The sequence below is a fragment of the Aptenodytes patagonicus genome, chromosome 1 (genome assembly GCF_965638725.1).
Source record: "Aptenodytes patagonicus chromosome 1, bAptPat1.pri.cur, whole genome shotgun sequence".
Classification (NCBI taxonomy): Eukaryota; Metazoa; Chordata; class Aves; order Sphenisciformes; family Spheniscidae; genus Aptenodytes; species Aptenodytes patagonicus.
Window position 1 is genome coordinate 134,065,358 of NC_134949.1, and position 27,866 is coordinate 134,093,223.

The following is a 27,866-nucleotide window of genomic DNA, read 5'->3' on the forward strand; positions in this document are numbered from 1 at the left end:
GCGGTCTGCGCTCTACCCAGCATACTGCAGCTTCAGGCTCCTCTCTGCTGCTGACTGAAATGCATCATACCCTGAGGTATTTCAGTCAGCAGCAGAGAGCAAGCTGTACACAGTACTTATGGTGTACATCAGTATTTCAGTAAACATACGTCTATGTATCTATACATTGTGGACCACCTTTTATGCTCATTATTATTTGAGGCTAGAGGGGTGTTAAAAAGTAGGTGGCATTTAGATTTTTTTGTTGTTGTTTAAAACCATCCTTTGCTAAGTTATCGTGCTACTAGTTAAAAAACAAAAAAAAGAAAAAGAGGAAAAAAGAAAAGTTTTTGGCTTTTGGCCAGACATTGACAACGGAAAGGGGGCAGCCCGCCCAGCACACTGCCTTCTGCTGCTTTACAGGCCACTTGTGATTCATGCACTGCGGACTAAATAACAATGCTCATATGCTTATGTGCCCATATGTGGTTATGCACGGAAACCACAATATACTCTGCCATCAATGGGATCACTTGTAAAGTAAGGTACTTTATTCAGAATACGTCGGTGCAGCGTTATTTATGACCTTCATTAAAAAAATATGGGCAGAACAGTTTGACCGCTAAAGGTAAATAAGGGGTTATGAATGAAAAGAGGTTGAGATTGAAGGGAAAGATTTCTGAACTGTGACAAGACCAGTCTCCTAGTTCTTGTAAATTAGTGAGAGGAGGAAAGAACATGAACTGAAAAGACTTCATTAACTGGCTATTCATTACTAGAAAAGACCAGTGCTGGGAACGTAATGTAGAACAACTTCAATATGCTACGTCCAACACTGTCGCCTTTTCTCATAGGAAACTCCCTTTGGCCTTGGAGATTTTACCGGAGGGTGCAATGGTCTTGTTTATAATTTTCTCATATCAAACGCCTTGCTTTTTTTTCTTGATTTTCACATAGATTGAACCTGTAGAGGTGACTAGATATAACTAAAATATTTATGTGAGCCACAAAAGAGAAATGAAATTTAACACAAGAATAAATTGTATATTTTATTGACTAGAAGGAGCATGTAAGGCAGCAAATGTTCCCTATTACATTGTCACGTGAAGTACAAAAAGCGTATTCTAATGCAACAAGAAATCAGGAAATTCATGGCCCTTGCCTCTGTAGATAACGAAAAGATTTAGTGGTCATTTGTATGATGAAATGACTATTTCATTTTGAAGTATCAAACTCTGGGTGCAAAACGTGATCGATTTAGCCATGTGGAAGGTGCTGTGCTCCCTGACTCGGGTTCCTGGAGGTAAAGCTCTGGGCCCCAAGCACAGCCAGGCTTCTCGGTGCTGTGTGGGCAGTTGCTGGCCATGGGCAGCTGGAAACAGTAAATACTCCCAAGGCACCAGAACTCCCCTGCCTTTTCCAGAGCGGCAAGGCTCTCTGCATCCGTGCCCTTTTTATCCTCCTGGGAAGCGCGTGGCCAAGAGGAGAACAATGCCACAACCATCTTTCTTCCACGTAACAGGCAGAGGGCTGGAGTAATTAATCCAGGAGACTCCCTTCAGCCTGAGCTATCTCAAAAACAGACTTGCCTGGCGCTCATTTGGAAGATGGGAATCCTCACATTTTACCTAGAGAATTATATTGATCTGCTTTCTACTACCAGCAGTGAAGAAACAGGAGAGAAAACTGTACAATGAAGGCTTCTTCCCTGTTTAAAGGCTGATGTTATACTCAAATAATTGATTATCCTGGTGTAATTAACGCATTGGAAACTGAGTTTCAGGCTCTCATCAAGTGTGGCATACTGGGAAGGTTGAAATATAACTGATTTTGCTGCTGTAAGGAACATAAATCATTCATGATTTTTCTTTATGATGAAGTACTGGATAATGTGCTTATCTCCTTCCCATAACCTCTTCCCTTCCAAAGACCAAAAGGATTCAAAATATCCCCCTTGTCATATTGCACAAAGTAATTACAAACTAGGCGATAATCTTAAGGTATTATCTTTAACCTTTTGAATTTCAAAATTCCTAGTTAATGGCATAGACATACCAAATGCGGGTAGAGCTAAAATTGTTTGATAACCTGGTAGAGCTTCCTGTGTACGTACCTGCTTGAATATATGTACAGGAAAATTGATTTATTTTCTGCACTTATTCCTACTATTAATTTTAACAAAAAGCTATGGAATATTGTCCTCTCAAAGGCTCCCAATTTATAATTTCTAGAATACAAACATTTCACCTACAAGTGACAGGCAGCTGCCTTTGCGCTGTTTGACCAAACAGGCCCAGGCTAAGCAGAGATTTATTTATACTGAACCTCTGTGGTGGAGCCTGTAGCTATACAGAAGGAACTTCAGCCTTCTCTTGTGTTTATGGCAGTGTAGCGTTATCAGTTACAACATATTGAGAGACACTAGCTGAATGGCATCGGTGGGCAAGGGTTACTCGGTGAAGAAATGATAAACTGGCTAGTATATCCTATAGATGAGTCCCTTGATAGCAGTTTTCTCTTCTGCTTACATCAGCCAATAGCGCATCACATTTGGAGCAGATGTGGACAGCGACACAGCTGGTGCTGAAGCCCTGCCTCCACGGTATGCCTGTTCTGGGGAGGTTACTTTGGACTAGCTCCACTGTGGTCCCATGAAAGCCCATGAGGAAACTTGCCCATGGCAAATTTCAAGTATGGTCCTGGTGTGTGTCCTCCTGCTGAGCTTCATCCAAAAGGAATCTGCTTCATGTGCTTCAAGAGGCAAACCAAAGCACAGTGAGGGCATACAACTGGCAGATTTGTTTTGAAAATAAACTCTTGAACTGAAACAAAAAGCTAAGATAGATGTACTTAGGGTCAAAATTAAAGCAGTTTCCTAAAGGAAACTCCCTGGGAGTAGGAGGAATGTGGTAGAGAAGGAAACAGGGAACTGTGCAACTTACTTGAAATGTTTTTGGGTTTTTTTTTGTGGGGGTTAACACATTCTTGATGCATTGGACTTGCGGTAGCGAAGTACACTGACAAAAATAAGTTGGCCTGGCCTCAGACGATCTGAGCTACATGTACAGATGAAGAGACTGCCTGAATGACTCCCTAAGGTGCTGAAGCTTTCCCTCTCCTCTCACACCTATTCCACTGGGTGTGGGAGGCACAGCACGTGCGGGGATCTTTGTGAAAAGGGTCAGGTGCCGCTATGTTGTATAGGCTCCCAACTCGTTCAGCTCTGAATCTGGCCCTCAGAGTGCTACACTCAGAGCAGTTGATAAGCCACAACGTAAAAATTCATATAAGACAATGCTTCTTAGCTGAGGATAACCCTTCCAAGGTCATGAGTGAATGTGGAGAAGGTCACTAGAATAAACGAGTGTCCCCAAAGCCTAGACTGTCAGGATGTTAATGTGCAATTTATATGACCAGAAATGACAGTTCTGCATCTCCCTTCCACAGGCACACATAGCTACTGAGCAGAAATACAGTGTTTGACTTCCTCTAGAGCACTGAAAACATTGCATGACTGGGAAAAAAACAAGGCCGCTTATTTTTTTCAAATCTAGGTGCCTGAAGGTAAGTCTTAAATCCATATTTAGGTGTGTCTATGAAAGTAGATTGATTTTTCAGTGGTTCTGGATAGCTGTGCTTTTCTGGCTGTGTAAGCACTTTTTACTTTCAAAAAACTGTCCGTTTGTATCCTGCTGTTTTTACATGGATTTAGATGATTTAAAATATATTTTGAAAACTCTCTGAGGACCTTTACAGAAATGCTTTTTTATACTACCGAAGTTATTTCCCAGCAGTCTAACTAGAAATATTGAGCTCCTGTCTATATAGAGCTCTCTGGATCTACAGAAGAGGTGAAACTTCCTAGTGATTTATTTCTTGCTCCCCTCAATACTATTTCAACCAGATATCAAAATACCGCAAAAAGTGTGGGGCCAATATAAATTTGACAAGGCCTGAGACGGGTCCATAGCACCAATGAAAGATCAGAGAAAAAAATACAATAATGTTAATATTAATGTTAAGCATAAAAGAGTTATCTGTTACTACAGTAGCTTTGTTTCCACAGGGAGCACTTTTACAGCAAAGATATCTGTTGAGATTTGCGTTAAACTGCCAATTTTGTCCAGTTTTTGTGCTTTTTAGATGATGTTGATCCTAGCATAGCATATGATTGGGTACAATATTATTTGATTAAACTGTTGTGTGAATTAGCTAGGGATGTGTCGGTAGGGCCAGAGTGACATATGTACTTTTTCCATGCCTATGGCTAAGAAGACTTTGGACACTAGTGCCGATCAGATACCATATCACAGTGAATATTTAGCAAAATTATGTAATAGAAGCATTGTACTACAACATATTTTCTGGCTGGCAGAGTTGGAGGCTTCTGAGAAAAAAAAAAAAAAAATAGGTCCTCAATAAGGAAGTTAAAATACGTTGAGAATGAAAATTAATTTCTTTTATTATTGCAATGTACGGATGCCTGATGATGCCTTTTTAAGCAAATTCTGTACATCCTATTGGGATCAATTCAAACGGTCCAGTTATATCCTTCAAACAGTACTTGTCCTCTGTCCTTTAAGGAATACTCCAACACCAATCTCAAAGCCATATTCACTGTCCATACACCTCAAGCTTGGAGGGTGAACTCCCACTTGCCCAAGGTATTTTCATACACTGCCCCTGCTAAGACAAGCTGCCTGCCTGGGGATGGCAGGCACTGAGGTACTGAGTGCACCTCGAGCCTAACTTTCCTGGTGACAGGTTTTGCGGATACCGAGCAAAACCTGATAAACCAGCTGAGCTGTGCTGTTTGGTGGAAGCTGAGACGTACGCGGGTCTGCAGACAACAAAGTAGGCCTGCTGTGAAATGCATTTCTGCTTTGGCATCTCACTCTTCCGACCTGTTTGGCATGACAATCTCGACATGTCTAGATGTCTTGTTGTGTCAATTAAAAGGAGAACGATAGATAGTGGTTGAAATGGGGTACACTGTAAGTTGCCAACAAATGAGCAGTTTCTCTGAGATTGTTCTAGCTGTTCAATTCACCAGTTTTTTTTGTATAACAGTTAATAAAGAGAAGTCCGTCTGCCTGGACTGAGTGTGTTGCAATCAGCTATTTTAACAGTACACAGTTTCACAATGAAGTTTCATTTAGACATAAAAGAGGAAGCAAGTTCAGCGTGTTGCAGTTCAGTCAGTTATAAACCCCCCTCATCTCCTAAGGGACTTTCTTTCTATACTTCTGTGCTATAGAGGATTAGAAATAAAACACATGTCATCTTAGAAGTGTATTTGAAAAGGAAATAAAAACAGAACGTTGCGTTTTGGGGTAGCACAGACTCACGGGAAGCTTTAAACTGGTTAGAAGACAACAAATTTTCTGTACCTGGTCAGCTGCTGTATCTTTGGAGGTAAGAACTAAAATACACTATGCATTATATAAATTATGAAAATGTTGCTCTTGCTTATCAAAGTGGCTCGGTTCTGTTTGTGTGGGATCACAGCTGGTAGCTGGTAAAATGAAGATGTACTTTTTCTGTTTTGAATGCATGTGCGTGTTTGCAGAGTCCCAGCCACTGTCCGCATGCAGTTTCTGCTGCCTTAAGAAGTGACGAGAACATTTCAAAAGTGCCATCTTCACAACCGTGACTGACAGTGATTGCAATGCAACTTCAAAATGCAAAAAAAATTGTTCCTCTGATATTTCTAAAGTCTCATAAAATCACATTAAAAATGTTTTTCAGAATACTTTTAAAGGGAGTCTTACCAGGTGTGTTGCTTTATCATAATTATGGTATTTTTATTGATCTTTCTGTGTGTGTTAGTATACTGTCTAAATAATGTCTTCGAAGTGGAGTACTCTGCTTGTAGATTAGAAATAAAAATAGGCACCATAATAGGTAAACATGGGCATCATATTAAAAAAAAGTTCATAGAAAAAAAGCTGAGACTTCTCTGAAAACAAGATGATGTTAAAAAGTATAAACAAAGAAGCTTTATCATTGTATTTTCCTGATTCACAGCGAATTTCCTGGTTCGCTGCAAATTCACAGCTTGGCATGGGTATGCACACACAACATGCGCCCTCCCCTCTCTTTTTTATACTCTACAGCAGATGTGACTAACGTTTCAATGCGCATTAGTGCACCATTTCCCTCACTACTCCTGGGAAACCCCTTTAGCCTTTTCTGTCTTTCTTGCTTTACGATTTATTCTTTTCACTTCTAGAAAGTGTATTCTCTTCTATAAGAGTGCACATGAATTGATTTCCCCTTTACTTCAACTGCTTAGATACAAAATATTGCAGTCCATATAGTTCAGCCATGACAACAACTAACAACTCATTAAAATAAACACAGAAATCCAGAAACATGAAATGATTTCCACCCCAGAAAGACGTAAAAGCGCAGTGTAGAAATATCATGCAGTCAAGTCATCCTTATGAATGTGGGGCCCAATCCTTTCCTGCCTCACATTTCATGTTGCTTACAGCTGTGGATATGAGATGTAAAACGCTATCAAACCAGATTGATAGTGTCCTAAAACAACTTTGTATGAGTATAGATGATTAAGAAAAGTGTGGAAAATTATGAACGAGGCTTGCTCTGCACGAAGTTTCAAGGAACTTGAACGGATAAAGCAGACTTGGATGGGAAATTATTTGAGAGCTCAAGAAGCTATATTTACTCACATACAGTTTTCATTGTATTTTTATGGAAGCCTGTCCCCCCAAACTCCACTTAAAGATACAACAGCACTCAAACATACAGTAAGAATGTATTTTTTCCTAAATGAAAGAAACCAGCTGCTCCTGAAGCTCACTGCCATCCATTTAGCCTGATTAAAAATGGGTAGACACTTGTATATCAAGAACATTCAACAGTACAATAGACATATAAAGTTTAATGTGTTCTTGGGGAAGATGTCTCTCCTCACTTGCTTCCTTCAGCCTGTCCTTCAAGGAGATTCCCTCATACTCTTGAAATACAGGATTATTACCCTCTCAAACCTACTCTACTTGTGCCCCCAAGACAGCCCATATTCCCCCGTGGGTGGGCTACTCCTAGCTTTCCTGCATCTCTGGAACTGTTGACATGTGAATAAAGAAGATGAGCAGGGCTCATGTTTTCTTCTGTGGGAAGACCAAAAGATCAGAGTGAAGAGTGATGTGGGGAGGGGTCAAGAGGGGTTTGGCTCATGACCGCTGCCGAAAGAGCCTCACGGCACAGTCCCACAGGTCCCAGATCTTCCAGAGCAGCAGCAGTAGCAGGGAGAGTAAGTTACACATGCAGCAGGTAGCATTCGGATGCTTGTGCAAAAGCATCTCTTAGCTATTCCTCTTCTCTTCTGCCATGGGCAAAGTGGGCCAACTCCTACCTCAAATAGCAGCCACTGTTATCACGGAGTCATAGAACAGCCCAGGTTGGAAGGGACCTCAAAAGATCATCTGGTCCAACCTTTCGTGGGAAAGGGAGCCTAGACGAGATTATCTAGCACCCTGTCCAATTGCATCTTGAAAGCCTCCAGCCGTGGGACTCCACCACAACTCTGGGGAGGTTGTTCCAGTCATTGATTGTTCTCACTGTTAAGAATTTCTTTCTTGTATTGAGATGAAACCTCTCCCAATGCAACTTGTACCCATTGCCCCTTGTCTTCTCTATGTGGCTCCTGTCCTCTTTGTAGCTGCCCTTGAGTACTGGGATACTGTGTTGAGGTCCCCCCTCAGCCTTCTTTTCTCCAGGGAGAAGAGTGCTAACTCCTTCAATCTTTCCTCACAGGGCAGGTTCTCCAGCCCTTTGATCATCTTCATGGCCCTCCATTGGACCCTCTCTAATCTGTCCACATCTTTCTTGAATTGTGAGGACCAGAACTGGACGCTCCGGATGTGGTCTGACAAGCGCTGAGTAGTGTGGGATGATCACATCTCTGTCTCTGCTAGCAGTGCCCCTGCAGATGCAGCCCAGGATCCGATTTGCCTTCATTGTTACAGTGGTGCACTGCTGAGCCATGTTCAGCATGTTGTCCACCAGGGCCCCCAGGTCCCTTTCAGCAAGGCTGCTGCCCAGCCACATCAGATCCTAGCTTGTACTGGGCTCTTTGGTTACGTCCCAGGTGCAGGGCCTTGCAGTTGTCTTTGTTAAACTTCATACTGTTATTGCTAGCCCACTCTTCCAGCCTGTCCAGGTCTCTCTGCAAGATGGCTCTCCCTTCTGACGCATCCACCTCACCATGCAGTGTATTGTCATCAGCATTACCTTCACCCAAGCCAGCCCTGTGCACTGGAGATAGCCCTTATCAAATGGGGTTCAGATACCAAAGATCTGTGGGTTTCAGGCATTAAGGAAAGGCTATACTCATCCATATGCACAGTTCATGATACTACCTTCTTCACTCTCCTGATTTCCCTACGCTGGCTGCACTGAGGCTTCCTGGGAGCTGTTTCACACTAGCCCCAGTGCAAGGTGAGATACGGGTCCTGCAACATATGCAGGCTTGCTCTCCAGCTTATCCTGCTTGCCAGGTGTACTCTTGCATGCATGTCCTGCAATCTGAGGTAGATCCCAAACCTCACTGAAGGGATCTGTCTGTATCTCCAGTCTGTTTTTTCTCCTGGAAAAGCGTCTCTTAAAATGGGGAAAAGTACTACAGATGGATCCACAGGATCTGGGTTCCCTCGAGACAGGGAGACTTTGTCATCTGAGATCCCATCTAGTAAGTCAGCTAGAACTTAAGGTATACCCTGTGATAAAACTTAAACTCCAACTACCAGCAGTACAACTTTAGTGCCATTCGGAGCCTTGCTTAGGGATCTGAAAGCCAGACATATTCAAAACAAGCTTGTCTCTTCTATGAGTTTCCATCCCCTCCTTTTGCAATGCAAAATAATGTCCCTTTCCCCACTGAGCTGTGATCCCAGCTGGCACCACGTTCTTTCCGTTCTCCCTAGCAACTTTTCATCTTGCTCAGGTTTTTATACAGGACACAATTTATCATATCTCTTTGTGTACACTTCTCAGGCTTTCCTTAAGCATTTTGCTTGTCCTGAGCCAAGAACTCCCATTCTGTTCGCCTGCTCCCAGGCTCTAATCTGAGGTCTGTATGCAAACATCGACACCATCTCCAAGCATTATAACCCAGCAAATTTGCTGCCATTCAGAAAATACTGGCAATACCACTGGATTCTCAAAGTGGCTTTAAACATTCATGCTGCCTTTAGGCTTTTCTTCTACTGAAGAACTGAACAAAAACACCAGGGGAGACATGAGTTTTTAAGGTCATCTGACAGTGATAAAGACTATGTCAGATAGCAAAGACAGTGTAAACCAGACAGTCTTCTCCCTCTGTCTCCACTGTCATCCAGGCTTACACAGAACGTAGTCAGCTCTCATTGCCAGGACAGTAGCCACACAAGGAAAAATCTCTTTGTTCACTTCACATGCAAAATGCATCAGATCAGAATTGTAAAAGGGACTGTTTTTCCTTGTGTGATGAAAGTCATGCAGTTATTTTCAGGAAGAGGGAAGTGAAATCTGTATTTAAGGAGTGTGAAACCCAAAATATTGAAAGACTTTGGATATAATCCCTGTGCACTTGGAAGTCTGGTGTGTACGTGCATTTGTGGCATGGAAGGGGGATTAAAAGACGGGGCACAAGAAAGTAGAATTAATGAAAACTGTCATTCTTATCAGATGTAAAATGCAAGAATTAAAGGTGACCCAATTGCGTGACCAGCCGTTGGTAGTGATGGAATAACAACTTGACAGAGGTATATATTATGTTAAGTACTAGGACCAGAGATATATGCACCTCTCTCTCGCATTCAGGCTCTCAACACTGCCTATCAAAACTTCAATCAGATTTCCTTGCAGAGCTGGGAATATTGTCAGATTAGTGCAACAGCCCTTGCCAACTTTGGAGGGTAAGCTTGTAACTCATTCAGCAAAACACACAACTCCTGAGCACCATGGGAGCCTAATCTTTTCGAATTTGCCAGTTCTTTTGTTTCTACTCCTGCCTCAGACAGTGTGCTCTAAAACACTTAAAATAAGTATTGCAGAATGCAGCGCAAAGAAATGAAACCAACGGTTTCATTTCCCTAATGTATCACTTTATGACAGAAACAACAAACATCTGGGTAGAAGGAAAGACAGAAGTGTCACATGCTACCTGAATGCAACTGTCTTTGCGTATGTTGGTTGAGCAGTGAACAGGCCATATGTTATATTTTCACTCATTTCTCAGAATCCACATTAAAAATAAGCATAGGAATAAGTGTATAACAATTCCAGATTCATGCTAGCTGAAGTTAGCGGTGACTTTGCAATAAGGCCATCTGGGACATGGATGAGTGGGGGAAGGGAACAGCCTTCTCACTGCAAAAGGGGGGAACAGAGGCAGAAGAGAGAAAGGGGAATAAGCTGGTAATCTGAGTAGCTCTAGCATTTGGCTAAGATATCTGTGGTGGCACCTTAATCACAGCTAAAACCTAAAGCAAGACAACAGCAACGTACTGCAGGGAATGCCAAGCCCCGAGCATGTTTTTTCCCCCCCTCTTGTGTAAATAGACTGCTTTTCATTAAATGTTACCTGCTTGTGGGAAATCTCACACAACTTGCAGCAGCAGAGAGGATCCAGGGTCACCAAAGCAAGTGTTTGGACACATTTGATTTCCATGAATATTTCCTTCTGAAGGAAGTTTGTTTTCCCTCCAGCCTCCTTCTTCATAGCGTGGAAGTGATTTTCTCCCCCCTGAGGAAAGTCTTTTCTCATGCTGTCTTCTTCCCAACATCTGCCTGAAGTCTGTATCCACGCTTAGACAGGATTTAGCCAACACTTATTATTAGTGCAGCATTTTGCACTAGCAACTGTGACACATGAAATACTTTACTAAGAAATGAGAGTCCTTTCACTCTTGGAAAAGGTAAGTCGAGCAGTCGACAGCAGCATGGGGTAGTACAGCGTGTGCCAGAGAGATGCCACCTCCCCATTCACAGTTTGTGGAAAGATGTTCCTGTTCTGGTGCTCCGTCACAGCGGGTGTTTTGAAATAGACAGGCAAACTGTCAAATAACTGGGACATATGTTCATATCTGCAGAGACAATATCCGTAAGGATTGAAATGATATAATTGGATTAAACAGTAAGTGAAGAAAAGTACTTGCTATTAAAACAAAGACAAGTTATTTGTTCCTCTAGCACACGAGATATTTTGTTCAACAGAAAGAAAAAAAAAAAATTTATTTTAATTTATTTTTACTTAAAATTTACTTTCTCTTTGCTGGACCACACAATTTCTTTAGGACATCTTTCCCATTGATCGTCTCCTTGACATCTGTTAAAAAAAAAGACACAGAGGTGGACTTAAGAACAATTATGTGGTAGTGGAGCTGCTAAAGCTTGGCAGAACATTTACTGATGGGCAGATGCACGTGTGTCCTTGCTAGTGAGTCCTGATTTCATTGCTGACATGTCTACGCAGCTTTTGAGACTGAGCTGCCTGCTCAGAGAGCGGAGAGAGTTAGTGACTGCTGGAACCTCATTGTGCCTTTGTAGAAGTGCAATGGAAACTGATTTCAGAGCTGGTGATACTCACGACTAATCCAACGGTGGAGGAGCCGGAGTACTTCTGAAATGCGCACTTCCCTATGCATTGCACTGAAATATGTCTCTTCAGAAGTACACTGCAGATTTCTACATCTAGGGTAGTCAGTTTAAGATCCTTTCATAGTAACCGGAGAGTGATAAGCAAATCTAGGGCACAATTCATCTCATTTTGATTTAGGTGTCTAAAACAGGCCAGATGAATCATGCCTTCCAAAAGCCTTGCTTTTGCCACTGACATTTTCATGTCTAAAAGTTAGAGACAATTAATTCCATCCTGCTTGGCATGCAGAAGTGCTAAGTGCTAATTTAACTATCTAAGATTTTTTTTTAATGAAAAGGAACCACATCTACAGTGATTAGTCTGGAACAGAACAGGTGATGCTCTCAATATGAATCTGAAATCAACATAGTTCAGAGGCAGCTGACAAACCACATACAACAAAAATTGCTTCAAAGCGTATGAGAAAAAGGGGGAAAGCCCTTGGCTTCTTACTGAAGTCAAGAGCAAAAATAGACATATTTAAGTGTAAGCTATTACAGCAACTATTATCACAACAAACCACTTCTTGTTCCTCTCTTCCCAACTCACTTGTTCTTGGATGTATTGGACATGCCATACGTTACGTTATACTTTGATGTGATTGAGTTAACAGCACAACAGGGAGACTAGCTGATCACTTCACTCATTGACTCAAGTCCTCTTTCTAGACAGAGACACTCTTGTCCATGTCCAAATCAAAACATCTCTCCTCAGCTAGTAACAGACTGGTGAGTGTAATCACCACTCAATGATTTTGTAATGAACTAATGGTTTCTTCTTGTCATTTTTCTGTCTGCTGGTGGTTCCTTTCCTTCGGTGAAGGATGCTGTCGGAAGGTTACCTTTACGGAATCGCCTACCTTTGTGAAGACCTGAACCCTGAGTTCTACAGCAAGAGTTCGGCTGAGGAAGTGGTTTGTGAAATGAGGTCCATTAGTTATTCTTCCACAGATGAAGCACAAGGAAAAAGCCTCCTTCAGAGATGCAGATCTGCTGGCAAGTGCATTTCCTCAGTCTGCTCTAGAGGTAGCAAGCACAGCAGAAGGCAGAAGGATAATCTCCTACAGCCGGCACAGCACCCACCGCCTGAAGGGCAGCTGTCTCCAGCTATGCATGTCTGTGAGGGGCTGACAAGAAAAGACACCTACCTAGTTCCATCTTCCTGCAAAAGCATTTGCAAGAACTACAACGATTTGCATATAGCCGGGGACTACGTGGTGCCAATTAGCTCAGTCACGACAGATTTTACCTGCGACAGCGGCATAGGCCCCTTCTTGGAGTCCTCAGAGATTCCTCCCCCTATGGAGTCCGTGAAGGTCCCCCCCAGCGACACCAGCCGCAAGCCGGTCCAAGGCTACTCCTCGTGCTGGCGGCTGGCAAGCTTAGTGCCCCACCAGCAGCCCCTCTCCGACTCAGCCCTGAACGACTACCTCGAACAGAAGCTGGTGGAACTGTATAAGCAGTACATCATGGATAGCACAGCAAACAGGGCATCCCCCACTCAGATCCTGGCCTCGGAGCTTATCATGACTAATGTAGATCAAATCAGCATGCAGATATCACGGGAGAGGAACATGGAGACCACCAAGGCCAAAGACATTGTCATTAGCCGCTTCTTACAAATAGCCAGTGAAAAAATATCCTCAGAAATTAGCACGCCTAGTCTGCACATTTCCCAATATAGCCACACTAATGCGTAGTATTTGAATGACTGCCGTTAGAAAGCTTTTATGTTCTGCAAAGTCAATTTTTAGTTTCTTAGGACAGTTTTCTGCTTTATAAAAATGCATTTACCATCCACCACTTAAATTAAACCTTCCAGTACATATTAAAAAAGCAAAAATACTTGTACTGTGCAGCCCCTATTGTGGACCACATTTTTTTTTTTTTTTTAAAAAAAAACTTTTTCCCCAAAGGCTTATTTTAGTGAGCCTCAGTCATTAAAAAAGTTTTGCAGAAAAATGACTAAGAGCATATGACACTCTTCCAGGTGCTCAGGTGTTCGCTTTCTTCCCCACGTGCTTGACATCTCATTTCAACTTTCCTCTATCTGGAGGCTGCCATCCTACCTCTGGGTCTGTGTGAAGCTAAGGCTTATACCCACACAAGCAGAAGCACAAGCACAGTGATCGCAGAGCCACAGAAATACAGAATTTAGGACGTCATCTAGTTCATCTCCCTGCCCCAAACGGCTTTACTTATGACACCCCTCACAGAAGTTTTTGTGCTTTGTTCTTAAAGATATAAAGGGGTAGAGACTTTATGGTTTCTTCTATACTAACCCTAATTATTTCATTGGTGTCTTCCTGGTCAAAAGTTACCATCCCTTTTTGTGAAGCAAAAACTGTTTCCAAAGAGACTTCATCAGCAGGAGTGTGCGTGTATACCTGTGTGTTTTGTGCTGAACTGAGCTTTTACAGTGGATGCTGGTGACCTGTGATCACAGACAGACGCCACCTTTGCCAGCTACTTGCAGACCTGCAGCTGTGGAGTGGTCGTGTAGGGACAGCGACGATAATAAAGGGGAAAGAGAAAAAAGAATTCACCTTTGTTAAGAGAATTGCACATTGAAAAATAAGGGCTAATCCAAAGCCCATTTGATTAATGTGAACAGTTCCTTTGAATGCAGAAGGAAAGCTGAAACGGGCCGCTCAGCAGCATGGCTAACCCCTTCTTTTGTTAGGATCATTGCTGTGTATCATAGGTCAAGGTAATTTGAACCTGATGTATTTCTAATAGAAAGGACCTTTTTTGTAAAATTTCACTAAGTCTTAAAAAAGAAGAAGAAAAAAATAGCTGCCTTTTGGGCAAGGATGGTTACCTACTTCAAATCTGTATAACATATATAACACATTGTCAATGCCAATCCATCATTGGTTGAGTTTCTAAGTATCAGTATAATATAAATACTAATTTATAATAAATATTCATAAAATGTTTCCACGTTATTGATTCCACAGTGTTGTTTTGGCCTTTGTGATTTGTTTTTTTTTTTTTTTTTTAATGTAAGGTATGCCTTTATGTATATTTCAAAAACAAATGTAAAGTAGTAAACATGTCAGTTTATTCTACTGCTGCTGTCTTTCCAGAGATTACTGGGATAGCTCAGAATATTTTCCTGCTTGTGCAATGAAGGGGTATCCAAAAAACAGTTGCCATAAGAACCTTTGATGTATGAATCCAGAGACTGTACATCTGTTGCCATAGGAGCCTACCCAAATACTATTATTCAGCAATTCAAGATAGATAATTTCTGGCATATAGTATTTCTAGACTGTGATCAAGTGCAATTTACAAGTACAAAAAAAATGTTATTTTTAAGAGAAAATAACATTCGTGGTAATGCGTAGGCACACACGTGTGTTCTGCATGCAAAATCCATTACTAATAGATCTCCCAAATCTCTTGAAACTCTCGCAGAACAAAAGGACACACTGGAATCTGTGAAAATGGCTTGCAGATGACAGCAAAAGTGAGCAAATATAGTAATTTTTAGGTCCTACAAATACAGATTCAGGCTTTTCAAAACATGGGGATTTTGTTCATGCCTATTGACATTCACATCACTGAATTTTAGTAGCAGAAGATTAGTAGAAAGCAACTTGCAGAGTTGAATGCGTAAATCAATACCCTCGCTGAAAGATCTGGCACCTTCATCAGAGAACATAATCGATTCCTACACTCAACTCTACCCACTCCACAGACCGCACACTGCGTGAACAAAACAGCCTTTTATCATCTATTACTCAGAAATCCAGTTCTTGATTTTCCCCCCAGCCAGTAGGGCTGTGACCGAAACCCGCAGGCAGCACCTGCTCGCCACGGCCTCCCTTCTCAGCAGAGACAGGAAGCAGCAATGGCAGCTGGAGAACAGGGGCTGAGAGGTCTGCCCGGACCCACGTGAAAACGTCCTCTCGTTTACTGGGCTCACTCCATAGCTGCTGCGTCAGATGGCTGCAACGAGAACCGGGGGCTCGGTGTTCAGAGGACAGTGCTATTGTAGCAATGCACTACAGAGCAGTGGAGAAGACGAATCTTAAATGTATGAAAGTGGCCAGCAGGTCGAGGGAGGTGATTCTGCCCCTCTGCTCCGCTCTGGTGAGACCCCACCTGGAGTGCTGCGTCCAGCTCTGGAGCCCTCAGCACAGGAAAGACACAGACCTGTTGGAGCAGGTCCAGAGGAGGCCACAAAAATGATCAGGGGGGTGGAACACCTCTCCTATGAGGAAAGACTGAGAGACTCGGGGTTGTTCAGCCTGGAGAAGAGAAGGCTTCGGGGACACCTTATTGCAGCCTATCAGTAATTGAAGGGGGCTTATAAGAAAGATGTGGACAAACTCTTTAGCAGGGCCTGTTGTGACAGGACAAGGGGGAATGGCTTCAAACTAAAGGGGGGAAGATTTAGACTAGATATAAGGAAGAAATTTTTTACGCTGAGGTTGGTGAGACACTGGCACAGGTTGCCCAGAGAGGTGGTGGATGCCCCATCCCTGGAAACATTCCAGGTCAGGTTGGATGGGGCTGTGAGCAACCTGATCTAGTTGAAGATGTCCCTGCCCATGGCAGGAGGGTTGGACTAGATGACCTTTAGAGGTCCCTTCCAACCCAAACTATTCTATGATTCTATGAAAGCATGGCTGGTGCATGCAGAGGGCATGTTTGATTCTTACATTTGATTAATCGATCAACTACAAATCATTCCATTCTTATGCAGCTTTCTCCCAAGCAAATTACTTAATATAATCACATCTACTTTCAAATAAAGGTCTTATTTTGTATTGTCGGACTGACATTTATGAATTTTATTTATGGAATGGTCATAATCATTGCAGAAACCGATTTATTCTGGAAAGACAGCATCAACCACTTCTTCCCCACACATGGATATTTTCTTTCCCCTGCCTAAATATAAATCCCCATTTCATTTTGAGGCCTGTAGTGTACCTGCTTCTCACATGAATTACATACCAGCCACATCCCATCATCTGATCAGTACCAGCTAGCTCTTGGATTTAAGGCAGTTTCTACATACACAAACAACTATTTCTTACTTTCCACTGTGCTCAGCTGAAAGTTCATTTATATCTCAGTCCTTCCTCCATTTAAAACTAATCTTCCTCTGCACAGGTGCCTCTCTAGGTGTGGCTGTTTCCTGCTAAATGCACTTGGACAGCAATTAGGCTGCTATTAGCATGAGTCAGGGTGCTACCTAAAGCGATTATCATCTTCTCTCTCCTTCTCCTTCCCTCCCCTCCTCTTCTGCCTCAGGGTCAAACGTTTAAAGAGAGAGATCCCAATTTTTTAGTAGCTCCATTAAATAACTAATTTTTAGCCAGGGGCACATTCTTGACACGAGCTTATCAAAATGCTGATGGAGTCCCGGTGGCTGGGGAGTGCCTGCTGGAGAGGAGAGTTTGAATTCTGCCCTCACAATACTTCCTAATAATATGGCTATTTTAATATGACTAAGATCACTTAAGAAAGCAAAGAAAATTGTAATGAATATTTCAGTAACTGTTTGGTTGATATTTTGACCAACTGTCAAGAAACTGATCTCAGAAGGATAGTTTATAACTACCTACAGCATGCTCTAGCAGCTTCCTCAGGCATTTTTTACAGAACATATTACTCATTGCTGATAACATGATTATAGCAGCTGGGAGTGTTGTTTATATGTAGTGTGACTGTGCCCCCAAGAGTCCGAGCCCATCACTGTGGCAGATGAACACTACCTGCGTGCCTCCAGGAAGGCTGGGTGTGTAGCGTGATGAGAAAAATCCTTGGCAGGGGGAGAAAAGAGAGGGAAAGGGAGGTTGTCAGATTTCTTGCAACCTCCAGCTCCTGCGTTTGGGTTTAACCCCTTTGCGGGCTCTGATTTCTTCTCCATACCAAGAAGTGTGTGTGGGGGGGGGGTTTGAAAAGGAATATAAAGTGCAGGCTGGGCTTTGTGCTAAACGTGAAAGTGAGCATTTCATGCTCCAATTGCTGTGTTCAGATGAAGGCAAAAAGCTAAGCATCTAAAACTGAAATAAATAAAGTTCTGCAGTGCTGACTACAGCTGGGCATATTGCTGGGGTTTCACCTCGGGAAGCTGCTGCAGGGCAGGAGCAGGCTGGGTTTGATGGAGCACCCCAAGGTTCAGCTTGTTCCCCTTGCTACTGTTCTTTCAAGGACTGAAACAATGGGGAGTTATTTAGGGCTATCCCTTCCCTGAGCTTCTTTCTACTATGCCTTTCTCTCGGAGATAGGACCTGCTGAGGATGTAACTGGCTGCCAGTATAAATGGCTTGGGCGGGAGGGGGTAAAGGGACTGCAGGTTTTGTTACCATGTTTATCAGAATTGCTGTAAAATATCTTCGTTACTGATGTGGACAGGGGAGGCATCCCTTGTTCTCACAGATTCAGAAGGGATGATTACCGATTTAGGGAGACCACCACGTTACAGTGATGAACTGACTACACATTTTAAACCAATATCGAGATACGAAAGGCCTGCTGCACTTTTGCTAATTGCTGAAGTCAGTGACTTGCCACAAATCTAGTTAAATGCAGCCTGTTGGACTCAGAAAGGCAGCTGTGTGCCTACGACAGCTGGTGTGTGCCCACTTGGCGTCTCTATGATGTTCGCACAAGCAAACTGCCTCCGACAGACTGATGCGATGGCTATGGATGGCGCTCAGAAGGGGCGGGAATTTCTCCAGCTGCATTAATTACACACAGCATGGACGCACCAGGTGGCTTAAATTTACATCCGCTGGTCTAAATAAACAGGACTGCCTCTGGTCGGTAGAGCCATGGCAACTAACATGGACCGAGACCCAGCTCCCAAGATGTAGTGTACTGGGTAAAACCATCACTGTCTTAGAAGACCATTTGTGGTTTAGGAATGTATAGCAAAAAATGACTAACTTGTAAAGGAACAGAATTTTAGGTGAAAACAGAATTATTCTGTGCATTGCAGCGTTACTTCTGCTTCTGCTGTACTGGGAAGAGCTGGCTTCCCGTGTCCCCAGTATTAATGCCGACAGGATTAGAGTGACTTTCAGAATATTAAGCAGGCTGTCTAAGGGCTGGAGGAAACAATGTTCCCAAGGCTCATTCTCAGACCTTCTTACATCTCTTTCAAAGCAAATGTTGAACTACCTTGCCTGAAGTGAAAATCCCCTCAAGGAATATTAGCAGTGCCTCATTTTGAATTAACATCTGATTATTACTGAACTCCATGCTGCCCTTCCCCTCAGCGTTGCCCTCCCGCTTTATCTTTCCACAAGGCTGATCACTGCGGGCTCCTGCACTTTTGCCATGTTAAAACCTCCAGGACTCCCCCGAGGTTTCCCTCCCTCCTCCTGCCGTGCTACCCCCTCTTTGGCGGTTTTACATGCCACACTTGGCCTGCTCCTGTGCTCTCTAACCTCCCCTCGCCCCTCTAACCCCCCTTGCAGAAGATGATCCTGGCTCCCCTGATGATGGGGAGAAGGACTGATAGGATGGCACAGCCGGATACTGAGCATCTGGAGGGAAGCACTGGCAAAGGGTGAGGATGATGGGGAGACATCGGGAGGGCTGGGAGTGGCTGCAGAGTTCCTGTGGCGGAGGCGAGGGACCCCTGCGGAGGTGGAGGAAGCCCTTGCAGAGCAGGGTTTGTGAAACGTGCTGGGAGACGGTGGGGAGCTGAGGAAAGAGGTTTCACAATTCTCCCGGTGAAGACAAGTCTGAGGGGTGGCAGCGTTTCCAGCCACTCCCTGGCTGGAAGGAGCACCTCCATATTTAAAAGACAGCAATCTTGCCAGCTCCACCCTTGCCATTTTTCAAGCTTAAAGGGTTGTAGCATCCAGCGGGGGGTTTCATTCATGCCCTCTGCAGCCACAGCTGAGCAGGAGACATGAGGGACCTGTGGCCAGACCGATGCCCTACCAGCTGCGCCGGACAGCCGTGTGCCAGCATGGGCTCCCGCTCCCCGGGGGTTACGGCGGCGGGGGGAGCTGCCGCTGCTGCAGCCGGAGCAGCAGCCGCCCAGTCACTCCGCAACCCTCCGGAGCTCCGCACCGGCTGGCTCAGTGCTGACCACCAAATATTTCGCTCCTTTGCTGAACTTTGCTTGCTAAACACGAAGTGGAATAGGAGACCTCTCTTAAGAGCAAACAGCGGGAATGGAAAAGGCATGAGGCACAGAGCCAGGCTGTGCAGCGGCTTTTTTCCAGATTCATTTTTGTGTAACCAGAGCTAGAACTATGAGAATAAAATCATAGATGGCAGAGTTGACTTTGGTATTTTCACTGATGCAGTTCTCCAGTTTTCATCTTTGCATGCAAACTCCCTTGCCTAAAAGTAGATCCTACTTGGAGGGTAGGGGTAGAATAGAAGAAAAACAGTAATCATTTGAACAGCACGATTCTAACACAGGTGACAAATTCCAATGCATTTCTACATAGAAACTATTTATCAAAAGAAAGAAACATATTAAACATGTTAGAGATAGGCTTAGCAACAGTAGGATCACCAGTTTTAAGAAAGAGAGGTTATAAGTTGTCAGTTCCGGCACTTTAAACCAATTAATCTCAAGGTGTTATTGACCTATTTAGCAAAAGCTGGCTGAAGTGCCACTTCAGAAGCACAATGCTTGACTAAAGAGGTACAGCTGTGAAGTTAAAAAAAAAAAAAATCTACTGAGCAGTCAGTTTTTCCATTAATAAGGTGATATTAAAAATGCACAGCCATGTTCTTTAAAGTCTGGAGAAATCAAGCAGAAATTTGATTATTTGATTATATACACCTAGAATTTATTATTTTAAAAAAGCATAATCTAACAGGTAGGGAAAGGTTAGTCTATCAAAAGACATTTTCCAAATAGCAGCCCAGAAAAGACCAGCAACTGATCCTGAGAGGATCTAGGCAATCACAAATCAGTGTGAATTAATTGTTTAGCATCAGAATGTACGTAGCAGAGTTTCAAAAGTGACTCCTGCTTTTGCATCCATCCTTGGGAAAGAAAAGTGAATCAGGAGCTGGCGGAGGGGGTAACAGCTCTTACTGTGCCTCAAAGATTAATTTTTGCTGCTTCACAGATGAGAAACATTTCAACTGCACATGTAGAAGCATCCATCCCTAACTTCTAACTACTTTAAGAAATGAACCAAAGATTCCTTATTTTGGCAGCATTTGGCAGCTAACATCCCTTTGGTGTTCACAGACCACAGACAGTTTTTGGTACTGAGCCCCTGTGCTACTGGCTCACTCAAGCACGTCTAGCAGAGAGGCCTCCCGGGGTGCTGTGTCCTCCCTTGTCTGTGTGCGTCACTGGAAGTCCTTGTGGAGACCCCCTTGCTCTGTGCATGCTCTCCTCAAGCACTGTCCTTCGTCTTGGCTACCCTGCCCCGTGTGCACAGCCCCTTTCCCTCAACGTGCTTTGCCGCCTTAGCAGTCCCAGCTGTTGGGAAATACTGATGGCTGCGGTTCTTAGTCCCAGCAATCCTGAACCTTTCTTAAAAAAACACCCCATCAATTGCCACAAGATTCATGGTATATTCCTGAGAAGCAGCATGACGCTCGTTGTCTGTGGCTCCCAAACTGAGAGATGGGTTTAATAATAAATAGGGAAGGAACAGGCAGCAGCAGCCGAGAGGCAGGTTGAGCTGGCAGATGCAAACAGCTGGTGAGACAAAAACTCATGTGGACTTAATCAGCATTACTTCCACATTCTCTCCAGCATATTCTGACTCTCTTATTATCCTGCTTTTCGGATAGACATACAGCGTCTCCAAATCCTCTTCTTTATAACTAGGTTCATGATCCTAGAGAAATTCCAGGTTCCTGCTTCCAGTGCCTCTTCCCAGATGACACTTATCCATCTTCCAGACATCTTAGCATCTTCTGAACTCAAGGAGAAATTTCCATACTTGACATAACCGTGGCTCAGGACAACTTCTCTCTAATATTCACAGCTCACGTTTACCAGATGCTGCACATATCACTACTGCAGCCCCTTATCCTCGCTACTCCATGCATGTATCATAAATGCTTCACCCTGCTTCTGCAGAGAATTTGGACCTCCCCAGCTTCAGCCTCACAGTAGTCAAATTTTATCCAGACCTATTCCAGCCCATGTCACAAAAACTGTACACTCAAGGCCATATGCAAATTATTTGGATGTACACAACTCAAATTGCTATTAAGACATTCAATTTCATATGAAGCTGCACAGTTCATAACAGACAGCTATGAGGCTAAGATTGGGTGGAACGGTAGAGAGGTATTTATTAGTAGAAAAAAGAACTAGGGGAGGTTATTTTTAATTCACACACCTACTGTTGTTTTGCTTCAAACTATGTTCTAAAACCTATAGCGACAAGTTTATAGTTTTAAATTCAATGAGGCTACCAGCTCTTAGTAAACATTTGCTTTATCAACTTCTCTTAGCAGCCTTGATCTGTGAGCACTTATTTAATTTAATTTTATTTCCTCTGGTCTTGCCATTTTCTTCTTGTTTTACTTTGCCCTTTGGATATACCCCTTTGGCCTTGGCAACTTTTAATGTGCTCTTCTTTGAAATGAGGATATTACAAGTACGTTAGACAATTGAATCAATGATGATATACTGAGCAGCCCTAAGGTAGCTTTTTTTTTTCTTCTTCCTTCTTTTAATTCAGGCCTTGACCAACTAAACTTAGAAAAGAAGCTAGAGATTTTGTCATTGGAAAACCAATTAAAATGAATCAATTAGAACAACATACGGTTCTTAGAATAAGTAAAGTTTCTTATTTCTGTTAGCCTATGGTCTATTGCAAAAAAAAAATCCAGACTGGACACATAGTTCAGAGGACCCTTGTGGAAAACAGAGGGTCTGGTAATAAATATACTTCTGAAGATTGGAGCAAAGGAGAATGGTACCTGCTAGAATCACATTCATTAAATCAACTTGAAATGATTAAAATAATATTAATCCTTTTGTAAAATAATACATTACCTTTCAGGCAGGAACACGATTATTTCCTAATGATTTCATCATATATCTAAGGTACTTGTGTGAAAGTCAATTAATCTGATGTCAGTTTTCATTACATACACTACAAGGGCTATTGAACCATTTACGTATACAAAATATTCTATTGCATTTAAAGATCAAAGGCAGTTGTAAGAAGACAAACCAGTTTGAGATTACATTCAGTTTGCATGCCAATTGTCGTATACTGTGAAATGAAGTTCATTGGTGACCTGTTTTTTTATTCTGCTCACAGCATGGTCAGCAGCATATTGGAAAAAAACATGATACATATTCTTTTATCTAATGAAGTCATACAGCCTCTGATCCTTGTCTATTAGATGTGACCAACATATTTTAAACTGCAGTGAAGCAAAAAAAGAGGAAAAATGATGTGTGATCTTTCAAACACAAATTAAAAAAATAAAAAAGACAAGTTTTGTTATAGGCAAGTTGTATCATCTTTATTCCAATTAAATAGCACTTTTCTTTGCAAGTCATTAGCTCAATGAACTGGTAATGAAACAAAGTATTATTCAGCTTAAGTAAGGGCATCAGATGCAAGCCTTTAATAAACAAAGAAAGAAAATTTCTCCAAAATATATGAACAGTAGCTTCAGTGATGTGATCGTAACTTGGAGAGAAGATATGTGTCCTACTTAGATTGAAGTTCCCAACATGAGACATCCAAATCTGATAATTTTGGAGGTAGCATGTTTCCATACATCTGTTGTTGTTGTTATTAATTTATTTATTTCTGTTGCTTTTGATAGATGGGATAGGGTTAGGCTGTGAAGATATGTAACCCTGTTTATTTTTATTCGTGTTTGATGACATGGAGGTGCAATAGAAATGGAGGAATGAAGAGAGAAGAATGATGTGGTCAAAACAAGGAATTAGTAAAACAATCTTCGTAGAGGGGTGGGGAAGGCAGGACTGAATTTGTCAAGGATGTTGTAGTGCTTGAGAATGCAGAAGCTGAGAACCTGGACAAAAGCCATCTGTATCTGTTGATGGACTGCTATTGTAAATGGCATGCGGAATAAACTTAAGGTAAAAGGAGAAGCAAAAGATGTATTTGTTGGGAAAACAAATAGAATTGAAGGGGTGTTTTTTTATTGTTGTTTAGACAGAAGAGAATAAAACATCTTTGTACTGTGAAGGTAAAGACGCAGAGGAGTTCAGGAGAAATGCAAAAGAAATGATACTGGGGACATGAAGCCATGGAGACAGACAGAGGAGATCAAATTAAAAAAGGAGGAAAAATTGTAGGAAAACAAGGAGAGCAAGTAGAGGTATAGTGTCCTGGAATTGAAAGGTTGAAATGTAATTTTAATTTGGGGTGCTCAACAGTTCTTTAATGAAGAAAAAAATGGAGGGGTAAATAGGAAAAAGTGTGATGGCAAGTAAAAGATGTGAAAGTGTCTGGAGCTGTGGTCAACTGAGTTACAAAAGTAGAGTCATTTATCTAGGAAGACTGAGGAGTCATGACTGAAGCACAGGGAAAATCAACAATTATGCTCCTAAGAGAAAGGGAAGAGGGTAGGAAGGAGATATCTTAAGATGAAAAAATGTCATTGAACTGGAAGAACTGGGTGGCCATAGAAAAGGTCGTGGTACTGTTGGCTAGGGGCAAGTGGGAAAGAAGTCCAGGCAGTGACTAGACTGGAAAAATACAAACAGAGGGAGATCAGAGGAGGACGAGTGTTTGGTGAAAACAGCCCTGGAGAGCTGACCAGGGCTGCTGAACGGTGTGGTGAAACGTATAGTAAAGGGGTTGCGTGAATAATTACTATGGGAGCCGTAGGCAGGGATGAGACTGTGGAGAGGAAAAAAAGTGAAACTAGAATGAAATTAGGGAAGACGACTGATGGGTTCAGATCACAGGAATCGAGAGGTATGAGGAGAGAAGGGCTTAAAAAGTTGCATTCAGATGAGGAGAAAGAGTGCAAAGAGAGAGACTGGAAGTGCTGAATAAAAGAGAGAAACCCGAGAGTCCCAGGAAGCGCTTTCATCCAGGATGCACAATGTAAATCTGCAAGGAAAGGCAGCTATATAAGTAGTACCAATTTGAAAGACATAATTCCTTGAGACAGCTAAGAGCTGAAGGAAATGTCTAGAGGCTCCAGATACACACTAACTTTTATAAATGGAGTGGTCATTCCACAGATGGTAAGAGAACGGGAGAAAATAGAAATGAAGAGATGTAAAGGTTCTGATGTAACTTGTCATTCCTCACATACAGCTGTTTTGGCTAAAATGCAGATTACCACCATTCAGTATTTCCTCTAGAGATTTCTCTACAGATTTTTCTACTGTGGAGTCCAAATATCAGAGAGACTTACAGCAAGTAGAGTAAAGAGGTCATGATATCGTGCCAAGATTCTCCTGAGCTACCTAGGATGTGAAGTCATACTTTCAATTTTATATTGGTATTCCAATTCTGTTTTAGAGTGAAATAATAATAAAGAGAAAGGAATGCAGTTGAGAAATATACTAATATTATGTGGAAAAAACTTGATATCCTGGGATGGGCATTTTCTGCAAAGTTTAAATGGATTTTTGGATCTGGGCAATGTTTTGACAATGGAAGTGTGCCTAGCCCTGATAGCTGACTCCCAACTCCCATGAGGACGGGGAGAGCTGGCAACTTTCATGCCGGCCTCCTTTTCCTGGGTCTCTCCTCCTCTTCCTCTTGAAAATGAAGATGGAGAAGAGAACAGAAATAGCTAGCCATTTCTCATTCCTTACTTGCACTTCAAAGAGAACAGTCATGCTGATGGGAAAGCTTTTCCTAGGCAGAATGCCCTGGAGACTATTTTTAACAACTTGGAATTAGTTCTGTTTCTTTTACGTGTACTACATACCATGCCTGACTTCTCCGCTTCTCAATTATCTCACTCTGGCCTGGGTGACCTGCCTTGGCCCACATACACACAGCTGTAGCATTGCTTGCATCTGCTGTAGTGGGAGCCAGAAATATGAATGCTTTTGAAAATCAGGTCTCTAGATTTCAGCTGACAGTGGGAGTGGGGCACGGAGAAACAAACAAACAAACAAAAAATGCTTCAGAGCAGCTTGTACTGATTAAAGGCATGCTACCACAGAGGCCTTGGTATCCAATTTCATGGAACCTAATCCAGCACAAACATGGTCCTTACAGCCTACTGTGACTGCATGCTGTTTTGCAGCCTTTGAAGGAACAGATTTATTCAAAGCATAGACTTTGTATTTGTCTTCATTTCTACGTTATAGACAGCTGTAGCAATGCAGTCTGGAGGCAACAAAATGAAAAGCACTATTTCCAGATCCATTTGCAAAAGGAAGAATTGAATTTGCTTGTAAGGTAGAGAGAACTGAAGACTCTTTGACACTATATTCTTTCATTGTTCAGACAGATGAATTAACCTAATTTTGAGATTTCACAGCACTTGATAAATAAAGATCAGTATCTCTGACAGAAAGAAAGATCATAATTTTGGTGTTTCTTGTATGGCAAGCCTTGTAAAGGGAACAGATATGCTGCTGAGTACTTCTGAGTTTTAATAAAACTAGAAGCCATGGTTGCTCCCTACCTTAACAATTGCCTTATATAGATACTGAAGAAGGAAAACAAGATAGTTCCTTGCCTTTGAGCTGCGAGCTCTAAGGGAAAGGAATAGGTATGCAGCACTGTAGGCAGAAAGCATGTAGAAGTTACTGAATCTTGCCTTTTTTTCTCCCTGGTCTGAATTTGTAGCTGGATGCATTTTTATATAAGCTCCAGAGAAGCTGCATACATGAACAATATTTTGAAGCCATATTTAGTACTGTTCCTTCTCCATGTCTTGACCTAAGGCTTAATTTTGAAGTCTTCCTGATGCACATCATTAGAACTAATTTGAATCAATTTTGTATCCTCATTTAGTTTGTCTGTAAATTAACAGAAGAAAGGCCTACTACATCTAGCATGACATATTTTGATGAATGTAAAGTCGGCTGGAAAGCTTCTCATTTCTTCAAAGTGGAGTTAACTGTTTGTTGTGCTTTAACCCCAGCCGGCAACTAAGCACCACGCAGCCGCTCGCTCACTCCCCCCCGGTGGGATGGGGGAGAGAATTGGAAGGGTAAAAGTGAGAAAACTCGTGGGTTGAGATAAAGACAGTTTAATAAGTAAAGCAAAAGCCGCGCACGCAAGCAAAGCAAAACCAGGAATTCATTCACTACTTCCACGGGCAGGCAGGTGTTCAGCCATCTCCAGGAAAGCAGGGCTCCATCACGCGTAACGGTGACTTGGGAAGACAAACGCCATCACTCCGAACATCCCCCCCTTCCTTCTTCTTCCCCCAGCTTTATATGCTGAGCATGACATCACATGGTATGGAATGTCCCTTTGGTCAGTTGAGGTCAGCTGTCCTGACTGTGCCCCCTCCCAGCCCCCGGTGCACCTGCAGCCCTCCCAGTCGGCAGAGCATGGGAAGCTGAAAAGTCCTTGGCTAGTGTAAGCACTACCTAGCAACAACTAAAACATCGGTGCGTTATCAACTTTGTTCTCCTCCTAAATCCAAACCACAGCACTGTACCAGCTACTAGGAAGGAAATTAACTCTATCCCTGCCGAAACCAGGACACTGTTCAAAAATGCTCTCTAGAAACAGAAGACCTATTAGGGTGTCTACAGAAACAAGTAGGAACTCGGACTGATCCATAGCACCTTGGGGAGTAAAAAGACTTTGTGGGTGGGCAGTAACCACTAAGCATTTTTTGTGCCTAATCACAGAAATGAAAACAGGCTCAAATCCTCAAGTGAAACTAAAAGTGAGTGATATTTAAGTCATGCAAAGGAAACACAGTTGGAAAAAGAACCCTAGCAAGTTGCCATCAGAACCCCTCCACATGCAGATTAAGCAAAAAGTCTCTTCTTGAACTTTTCAGTCTTACATGTGGAATTTATCTTCCATTCTTATGAGGGAAAATATAAACTCTACCATGATTTACAAACAGCTAGACTAATTGTTAAGCTGATGTGCAAAGAATGCTTGAAAGCATGAGAAATATTTTATTTGATTATGATTATTTATTCACAGATGAGTCTGTACAATAAACTGTGTGTACACCTTGCATAGCTTTTGATTCAGACCCAGGTGAATTTTGAAACAAATATTGCAAGTGAAATGAAAGACAGAAGCTGAATTTTATATCTACTGCAAGTGTACAAGCAAGGAGTAAAATAACCGCTGAAGATTAGACCTTTGAGTTGTATTATTTGAGTAAAGGGTTTTTAG

At 42.4% G+C, this 27,866-nt stretch overlaps 1 protein-coding gene across 1 annotated transcript; it reads left to right on the top strand.

Moving 5' to 3' along the window:
• The first annotated feature begins 5,204 nt into the window (after nt 1–5,204).
• Nucleotides 5,205–13,499, top strand: TASL (TLR adaptor interacting with endolysosomal SLC15A4). Its single transcript, XM_076328888.1, has 2 exons — nt 5,205–5,394; nt 12,449–13,499. The coding sequence occupies exon 2, from the start codon at nt 12,450–12,452 to the stop codon at nt 13,323–13,325; it is 876 nt and encodes a 291-aa protein (XP_076185003.1). The 5' UTR covers nt 5,205–5,394; nt 12,449; the 3' UTR covers nt 13,326–13,499.
• Nucleotides 13,500–27,866: the final 14,367 nt, after the last annotated feature.

What these genes read in the sequence shown, in the direction of transcription:
- TASL (XM_076328888.1), top strand. Translation starts at nt 12,450, where the DNA reads ATGCTGTCGGAAGGTTACCTTTACGGAATCGCCTACCTTTGTGAAGAC.